General features: G+C 39.1%; 2 protein-coding genes and 1 pseudogene across 2 annotated transcripts; 2 read left to right on the top strand and 1 right to left on the bottom strand.

Annotated features, from left to right (window-relative positions):
* Positions 1-505: 505 nt before the first annotated feature.
* LOC122072238 (elongation of fatty acids protein 3-like) lies at positions 506-1629 on the bottom strand. The gene has a single exon (XM_042636817.1). It carries the CDS (start codon positions 1515-1517, stop codon positions 681-683), a length of 837 nt encoding a protein of 278 aa, XP_042492751.1. The 5' UTR covers positions 1518-1629; the 3' UTR covers positions 506-680.
* Positions 1630-2997: 1368 nt separating this feature from the next.
* LOC122072239 lies at positions 2998-7492 on the top strand. Its single transcript, XM_042636818.1, has 3 exons — positions 2998-3207; positions 7001-7069; positions 7168-7492. The coding sequence occupies exons 1-3, from the start codon at positions 3028-3030 to the stop codon at positions 7348-7350; spliced, it is 432 nt and encodes a 143-aa protein (XP_042492752.1). The 5' UTR covers positions 2998-3027; the 3' UTR covers positions 7351-7492.
* A 1897-nt stretch (positions 7493-9389) lies between these two features.
* The window catches only part of LOC122091807, a 4006-nt pseudogene continuing 3517 nt past the window's right edge, over positions 9390-9878 (top strand).

Genomic DNA, 9878 nt, shown 5'->3' with positions numbered 1-9878 from the left:
AGGATGTTTCTTGTGGGGCCTTTGCACCAAAAAAAATAAAAATTTGAATACATCATCTATCCATATGGTAGAATACATGCATTATGCATTGTGTGACTTCGAAAAAATAACAGATCTCTGTGATAACAGTAATTTGCCAAGTATTGAATATATAATATTAGAAAAATGTTTTACATATCTATTGTTAGAACCATTTTTACATGTCTTGCCACGTGGGCAGAAGATAGTTATTCTATCCATTGGATGATGAGGTCATGCTCTAGATTAGCCACTGAGTGAGTTAAATTTCAATCTGATTCAATTAAATATTTTCCCATGTAATGGTATATAATCATTGTATGTCCACCATGGATTTTGGAAGCAATGATTTACCACTTAAAAACCTCAAATAGATTATAGGGATGAAATTTGACATTTGAGGAGGGGAATTAGTTGTTATAAAAGAAAAAACGGAGGGGAATTAGCGGTAGGTAGCGCTCAGTAGGCTAGCTAGTGTTCTGTAAGATAGCAGATAAAAAAGAATTAGGGGTACATTTCTTATACAATTTGAACCTCATATGATCTGCCACTTGGAATTTTCATATAAAACCATAGAAATCAGAATCAACTAATGCAACATTCTCCTATCAATCGACAAGATTTTTTTGGGTACAAGACCCAGAGAGATTCAAGATCAAGAATCAGGACTTTTTGTCCTTCTCTCTCTTCCTTCTTCCAGCATAATTCCTAGAATGGAAATCAACAAACAGAACCATCAAAGAAGCATTAAACACAGCATTAAAGCACCAACCCCAAATCCCACAACATACACCACCACCACCACCATTGAAATGGAACCAAAGCATCACCATCGAAACCCCAAAACTAAACACGAACTGCAAGATTTGAAAATCTGTTACCAATCTCTTCCACCACGGTCGTCTTCCAATCGAACACAGCATATAATACCCATACATCACCGTATGAACAGAGGCGTTCGTAACCAGAGCCACAGGGAAAAGAGACTGCGAGGTGTGAAGCCAGAGATAACACATCACCACCACCACCGCGTGGTGGTAAACGTGGAGGAACGTGAGCCGTCTGTTTGTTGAAGGTGATAGGAGGATGAGGACTGTGTCGATGAATTCAAGGAACTTAGAGAGGTAGAAGATGTAGGCCCAGAAGAAGATGGGTCCACTAGGTGGGGTATTAGGAGGGAAGCAGAAGATCCAACGGATATCCTTCATTTGAGAGGCGGTTGAGAGGGTGCATCCGATGGCCATGATGATGGAGAGGAGGAGGAGAATGAGGTTGTGGACGGCGGAGATCAGGCGGAGGAAGAGAGGAGTGGGTGACGTGGAGGGGGTGGCGGAGGTTGTTTTGAGGTGGAGGACGGTGGTGAGGGAGAGGTACGTGAGGACTGTGGTGGCGACGAACTGAGAAGAGGCGCCCCATGTCTGGCCTTCTTTCCACTCGAAATTGCTCACCACTGGGTGGTCAACCAACCACCAGCGCAAGTTAGAGTGGATCCACTCCATTCTTCTCGTTTTTTCCAGCCTTCCGCTATCCGCAGCAGCTCCAGAATGGATTTCACTGACCGGAACAGGTAAGAGGAGAAGGGGAAGCGAATCCGAGGGTGAAGGAGATTACGACCCTTTTATGGCCATTCCTTATATTGTGGATCCCACCATGTATTTGATGGAAATATTACTAAAATACCCTTCAACTGTCTAATAATAAACAAATCAGCCAGCCCTTCACTTCCTGTCAAGTTTTAACTATCAATCGTCTCTATCTGTGAGAAAGAATTGTTAAGTGATGATATAATCAGAACTCTATGCTTGGTAATACTCAAAACAACATTTAATAATATATACATATCTCTTTTGAAAACCCAATTCCGTTGTCAGTTCTTTTTTGCCTGCAAACTCTAATTTCTGAAGTAGAACTCGACTCCATAGACATGCCTGATGTTTTGAACCTGAAGCTCCCTTACTTTGAAGCCATAGAAATGGTATATAGAAAGAAGATACTCTTAAATTAATTAGGCGTCCAATTGGTACCCATATATATTCAAATAAAGGGTTAGTATTGCCTTTGATGGGCAGCCCACGTTGTTGGACCCACTAGCTAACACATAATATGATGAATGGTGAGAAAGCCCAAAAAATGGATAACGTTGGGGTTGATGACTTGATGTAAACTAAAGAATTTAGTCATGAACAAAATTTACCAAATAATAAAATAAGTTCTAAAAATTCAGGATGATGAGAAAAGGATGTACAATCGCAATTTATTCTAATTACATGAAAAAATATATGGGACTGAATGCCTTTGTGGCGCAATGGCGCAATGGGGGTGTTTGACATCCATCCAGTGATTTGAAACATTTAAATACAGAATTCAAGACGGTTGCACGTAGCCCAACAAATTTCTAGGGGTTGAATACATGATAAATGCCCTATTGCACTATAGAAGATCAAAATCCAAATATATGAAGATATATATACCCATGCATTTAGAGGCATAGATTGATTGGGTTTTCTATAAAAGAAAAAGATAATATCCAGCAAATATAAATATATTTAATTGAGTTTAAAAAAAATTTGACAGATGAGTAATATAATCCATGTCTTCTCTATACAACGGTTGACATGGTCACATCATTTTCAATTGTAAAACAGTCACATTAAGAGTTATGATTCATGAAAATTAGTAAGCACAAAAAAAAAAAAAAAAAGGAAAAAGGCAAAGTTGATCTACATGGATCGTAGTTCGAAACATTAAAACTTATTTGGAGATTTCCGTATCTATGCTTATCTTCAACTCTCCAAAGCATCTGAAGCATTTTTTGTATCTGAAATCTGGTTGATCTTGGATTGGGTATTGGTATTGGATCATGGCTAATCGTAAATTGAACTTTTAATAAAAAGTAGGAATAAAATTAACCGATTCGGGCAGATCCGGATCGGTCTTTGCCGATTCGGACCAATATCTGAAACCCTGAGAAAGAGAGGGTAAAAGGTTAATCCGCGGGTTTGATGTCGAATGGTCCAGGAGATGAGAGGAGTGGGAGGACCGTTGCTGAGCATAGGAGATCTGCTGAGCGACGTCGGTGACGAAGCCAGTGTGGGGGAAAACCTAGAAACGTCTTCCTTGACATCTTCTCCATCATCATCAACCGTCAATGCTACTCTTCCACCATCGAATCTCAGCCAACTCTTCAAGGTTACTCTCTTACTATCTTTGCTTTCATTAAAGATCCAAGACTGCTTAATTGCTTGTTTCCACTTGAAATTTTATCATCATTTTGATTATGTTTCATTAAGAATTGTTTTCTGTTAGATTGGTTTGGGTTTCTGAGAATAAATACAAAGATGAGTTTGAAAAATCGAATTTAATTAAGTATCTTAAACTGAAACCCCGGTTAATGGTAGAGAACTAAGAACTTTTGGTTTTTGAGGAAGATTCGAATCTAAATTGTAGCCCTGATGAGGATTGAATTAAATGTATGGGTTTTAGGTTTTGGAATGACAGGTGAGATCCGATGGGTGTTTTCATGGTTTCACAGCACAATTCTTATAGCATATCCGGAGGTTGAGTGTTTTCTGCGACAGGTGTGAGTTGTTGCAAGTTGAACTGAAGGCACGTAAGCATGCTAAAGTTCTCATGTCAACCGTACTGATAAATTCAATCTGGAGTTTGTGAATCTTAATGAACAATAATTTATTTAAGATTTTCTGGATATCTATGCACTAGAACCAACATTAAGATGTGTTTTAGGATTTTTTTTTTTCTTTTGAAAATGGAATTATTAATAGGGACATAAGAAGAAGATCACCGATATCAATCGCTGAAAGTTTTAACACCGTTGTAGAAATAACAGTGGCCCTGAATTAGTGCAAAGGCATAAAACAAGAAACAAAAAACAGAAAGCTATTAGCTTGTAATCAGAAATTCAAAAGTTTGCATCAATGCCTGACTTGACAAGCCATTTAAATCCTCAAGCTGTTGACCTCAATAAGCCAACATATCCCAAACTTGTTTTTGAAACTAATCATTTTGACCTTCCAACTCCTTCAAAGGTCTGAAAATTTCTTAAAATCCAAATGGTCCAAACAATGGCATGAGGGACCATTTTTGACAGTCCAACCAACTCTTTTAAGTTCAGTAGACATTGGTCTTCCAAACAGAAAAAGAAAAATTCTCCCTAAAGGAACCTGGTAGAGGTAATTGAACAGCAAATAACTTCACAAACATTAACCATATCTAAAGTAATGTTATCACATTTGACAACATGGCCAGCACATTCACACTTCTGTAAATAGGGCAGGCATCAAGTTGCATGGTGAACAGCTCCATTCTGCAAATTCTTAATGGTAAGAATACGAATAATCAACCTGAATCAATTAATTCTTGAGGTACTCTTGCTTCCCAAATGCCACTGGTTGGTAAAGAGTCATTATCGGTGGGCAGAAGCTTTTTCCTTAAAAACCTTGTTGAGAACTTTCCTTTACTAGAGAAGTCCATACCTTTATGTGATGATATTGAGTATCAATATCAATCAACTGTAGTTGATTGATTGGACTAATCACATTCTGGATTTTTTATTCTGTTAATGTTCTGTTAAACTGACGACTCCATATGAAACTGATTTGTATCAGAGTCATACTTAACATTGTTGGTGCCCTTGCTTTGCAACTCAAGCTTTTGGGATAAGCAGTTATAACATGGTATTAGAGTAGGGAGGTCGAGTGTCTGATCCCTGGGAAGTGCAGCAGGGTTCCCTAACATATTCTCTCCTCGGTGCCATCTGATGGTGTTTCCATGTGAGTGCATGTCACATGCAAGGCTATGTGTGTATGGGTGTACGTACACGTGCAGGGAGTGTTGATATACGTTGTTGTTTTCCTCACTTAATAGCTCAAGATTTTGGGATAAGCAGTTGTGTCAACTATGGTGAATAGTGTGCCCGTGAAGTCCTCTGCAACTATATCTTTGACCTCTTCGTCCATCGCCTCAACCATCCCTATATCAACTTCCTTGGTGCATTTGAGTTTAGTCAATGGAGCCATGCAGAGTATATTAACCCCATGAGTTTCCTCCTCATCATCATAGGTGCACTCAATGTCCTTGGCCACATCTAGAGGTTTTTCTGTTATAACACTAGCCGTAGGCTTTTGTCTACTCCCCGGCTTGAGAAGTGAACCTCTTAGAGGGGCGCTTAAGATTCTCCTATGCCCACAGTGCCTTCTGAAAGCAATCTGAAGGTCAGATACATCGTGAACATTTGTTCTTTCCTGATTTCCGGATTCAGCCTTGTTTTGAACTGTGAAACCAGTTGAATATCGTCCTCTCGTCAATTCCTGTGTGAGACTAACGTGTCAAATTTCTCCAGGTACTCTGACACAGTTAATTTGTTTTTTCCGTAGAGTATTGAATTGATCCCAATGCCGTGCTCTGAAATGTACGTGGTAAATACTTGGCCTTAACTCTTCTTTCCATTTCCTCCATAGTGGTTGGTTTTGTACCCCGAATCTGTAGCTTCTTCATATGTTCTCCACCACTCCCTAGCTGATCTGACTAACTTAGCTCGAGCTAGTTTCAGTTTCCTGGGTTCTGTCAAGTCAAACCAATCTAAATAATCATACAGATAGGAAATCCAGTCGTTGACTACTTGGGGTTCCATTTTCCCACTGTATTCTTTCAACTCAAGCTCAGCTTTTTGGGTATCATCCATCCATCAGTTATGCAACCCAAATACCCAATTTCAAGTACGATGCATAGGGTATCCTCTAAGGTAGGCTGCTATGTAGGTAACCTCTGTCGTCCTCTCCCAAAAGCTTTCATGGTATTATTTGCTCTAGCATTAGCTGGTAACACCTCATCAGCCAAAGGCCTTTGCTGCAAAGGCTATACCACATTAAACGATGATCCTTCAACTTATCTTCCATCAGGGCCACTCCTAAATAACCTCAATTTTTTTTTTCTTAATTATCTTTCCTATTTTTGCCACTATCTTTCTCAACATATTTATCTCAGTTACACATTTGTTTTTATATTATTTCTTTGTTTCCCATCATTAGAGACAAAGAAACATGGACCCAGCATGCCTGAGTGAGCAAATCTGCTCGGTAGTTGTTTTTACATGTGGACCAATAACATTTGATCAGTCTGAGGTTTCCATTCTTGATTAGAGCTGACTGAATCTGGGTCAGTTGGATGGTTTCAATAAGAATGCCACCCCTATATTTAGATGCTTTCTCAATGTGAGATTGATAACGGTCTTTAGATCTGAGGTTCTTTTATCCTACTTTTTTCTGTTTTCTGATAGGCACGAGTGTGATAGATTTCATTAAGATTATGAACAAGTGAACTTACACATCAGGCAAAATTGGCAGCAACTTTTCTGCAAATCCATGCTGTAGTGATATTCATTTGATTAATGGAGGTAACCGAGTTGACTTTTTACTGGTTCTGAGTTGTAGCTGCCGAAGTCACTGGGGAATTGCAACCACTAATTTAAAAGTAAGACCTAGTGAGACTAGATTGTGTTATTTCCCTTTCACTCTTTCTGATGCTGTTCCCAGTTGGAACAGCATTCAATGTTCAAATTCTTTCTTATATTAGGACATCATGCTGTAACCTCTGCAGATCAAAACATTTAGTCAAACAACGGATCAACTAAGCCCTTTCTTTTCTGATGAAACCACTCTTCAATTTCCAAATCGACACATAAAGTAGCAGAGAAAGTCATTTTGGTTGCTTGAGTCCACTTTAGAATATAACTTGTTTGCCAATTGATTTGGAAATGAATACTTGATTTATTTGGTACTCTGATGGAAAACTGTTGGAAAACTCAATCTTAACTTTTAATGCAGAGACTGAAAAAGGGTGGGTGCACAACATTCCTTACAAATGTGAATAGCTTGTGCATAGTGTTTTATTTATATTACACAGAAATGGTAGTTCTCTAATTATTGATCATTGCTAAGAATATCACCCATGCTTCTTAAATCAGGAAAATTACAACCAGTTGAATGAGGCATTATCAGGGACAGACCACTCATGGACAGCTCTGACACTGAAGGTGAAGATGATCTGAACTAGAGTATTTCACTGGAACGCTATTTCATTACCGCATTTTGGCATTTCTAACTAGTTTATTGTCATGCTATGTTATCCTAGTTATGCACTTCACTAGAGACTGCAGATAAGTTGATACAGTCGGCCAACTCAAATATCCGAGTGCTGTCGGAGAAAGTTGAAGCGCTGGAAAGTATCATGAAGCGAGGAGATTCAGCTGTAGCAGCAGTGAAAGGGGTTGATGTTACACAACTCAAGAAGGAAAGGTCCCCCACTGGGAGTTAAAACAACTTTAGGCATTATGGGGCACAAATCTGATGAGGGGGGAGATCATTAGTGTCTTGTACCTTTAAAACAGAAACCAAGAAATGAAACTCTAAGGATGTGTTCTTTATGCTTCCAATGAACGATTCCAGACGATTCTAAATTAGGGGTGTCAATCGAATGGGTTGAATCGGTTTCGGTCTAAGAATGAGGGAGACCAAAACCAATCCATTAAGGAACTTTGGTTTTTGGTCGGTTTCGGTTTTGGTCTTGGTCCGACGTGGTTTTGGTTTATTTCAGTTTTTTACTATCGGGTTTAGATCCGTTTATTATTGGGCTTGAACCATAATGAAATCTTACATTTATAATTTATAGTGACAAGATTTGACCCAAAAAAAAAGAGAAATATTTTACATTTATGATTAAATCATGGTTTATCGTTGTATGGGAAAGATAACTAATATTGAAACCAATGGATAACAAATTACTAAGAACATAACTATCATTGAAATCACAAAATGAACTTTATTATTCAATCATTCATTTGACTATCCAACTAGTTTTGTATAGCTAATAAGAAAATCAATGGAAACATTATTACAATTTAGTGAATTTACAAATCAATATCTCTCTTTATAACCTAATATTCAATGATTTGTAACAATTCCTCCTACAATAAAAATTTTTCTCACTAATATTGTAAAATATGGATAATCAATTCACCAATTTATAATCTCATAATCAATTTTTTTTTTTTTTATCGGTTTGATTATTGGTTGGTTTGGTTTGGTTTGGTTTGGATTGGTTTTCAGCCAGCCCCAACATACCTCAGTTCAAAACCAATCCAATAAGGATCGGTTTGGTTCAGTTCGAGTTTTCTTGGTGCATTTCGATCTGTTTTATTGGTTCGGGCTAGGTTTTGACACCGCTATTCTAAATATAGCTATCAATCTTTTCAGATAGTGAACTTGTAGTCTACATCGTCGGCATCTACTAACTATTTTATTCGAACGAGGCCCCCTATTGTCTGCTTTCGCGTGCCTACATCCAGACGCAAATAGGTGCAAAAAGACCACCCTATCTTCCACATTGATTTTCGATGTCTCTATGTGCTACCCATTGGCCTGCGGGTTGGTGGAATAGCCACACAAGTGGACATGATTCTCTTGTCCTCAATTTATTCAAGGGGAAAGATCACTACTCAGTTTGCGCCCCCTACACCTGGACAAATGGGCCCATAAAAGATAGGTTACCTTATGTGGATGCCCATGTGTGCCTCTCGCATTGGACCCAAGTTCTAGAGCAGGCCATATGATTTGACAGCAAACCTTCGACCTTTATTAATTTATGGGGAAAAGATCATTGTTCTGTTGACACAAGAAATGCCCATAGACTCACACAAAAGACGATGCTGCCCTTGTGTGCCACGGCACTGAAGATGCTGGCATGTGTCTTCCCATTGATCCTGCTTGTTAGTGTTTTATGCACCAATAGGGGAGAGTTCTTTCACCTTTCATTTATTTATTGGAAAAATAACCTTATCTTGCTTAGTGCATGAAGCATTCATAGACAAGGTGTGCAAATAGATGATGCTCTACCCTAAAGATTCTGTCGCATATCCTCTCATTGGTTCAATTGGTGTTCCATACAGCAATGGAAAAAAAATCGTCTGCAATTTCGATCTTGTACAATTCCGTGAAATACCACCTTCAGGAGGTGACACGTGTATTGATACCAATGCAATGGTCTAGATCTGATTTAAATGCCTCTTCATTGATTTAATGTTTTATTAGTTGTACCAGATCTTGACCATTGTATTGGTATCAATACATGTGTCACCGCTTGAAGGTGGTATTGCACGAAATTGTACGAGATCGGAATTGCAGACGATTTCAACCCATACAGCAATAAGATGGAGTTCTTACGTTTTTTTTTTTTCAACAGAAACGCATATCCAGTAAAATCCAACACGTGACACACCATTGCATTTTTTACACGTGTCAAAAATTGGCGAAAGTGATTCCTTCTCCTCTAGAAGATTAAAACCCTCTTCCCCACACTCGAGGCGGAAGAATCTTCACCTCATATTCTAATGGAGACGAGGCAGTATAAGACGTACAAGACGAATAAGACGCTCTCCGTCGGTGAGAGGCAAACCATCACTTCCGATGCCGGTTCTGTCTCCGGCTCGGGCGGCTGGTCTGGGTTTAGCCCTGAATTATTGGGTTTGATATTTTTGCTCGTATCGCCACGGACGAGTTGGTCCGTTCCATTCCCCTCGTCTGCAAGTCGTGGAGTGACGCCATTACTGGACTCTATTGCTGGAGCGTCATCGATATCGAGAAATGGTGTCGGCGCTGTAACAACTCTAATCGCATCGAGTCTGTTGTTCGCAAGCTTGTTGATCGCAGCAGAGGAACGGTTAATCGCTTCTCTGGTTGCAAGCTCGGTGAAGCTGGGTTCTCCTCCATCGCCAATTGGTAATGATAACCCCTCTTCTTTATATCTCAATTCTTTATTATTATTAATTTTTTTTTGGGGGGGGGGGG

Source organism: Macadamia integrifolia, chromosome 2 (genome assembly GCF_013358625.1).
Source record: "Macadamia integrifolia cultivar HAES 741 chromosome 2, SCU_Mint_v3, whole genome shotgun sequence".
NCBI classification, from domain to species: domain Eukaryota; kingdom Viridiplantae; phylum Streptophyta; class Magnoliopsida; order Proteales; family Proteaceae; genus Macadamia; species Macadamia integrifolia.
This window is presented reverse-complemented; position numbering and strand designations above follow the sequence as displayed.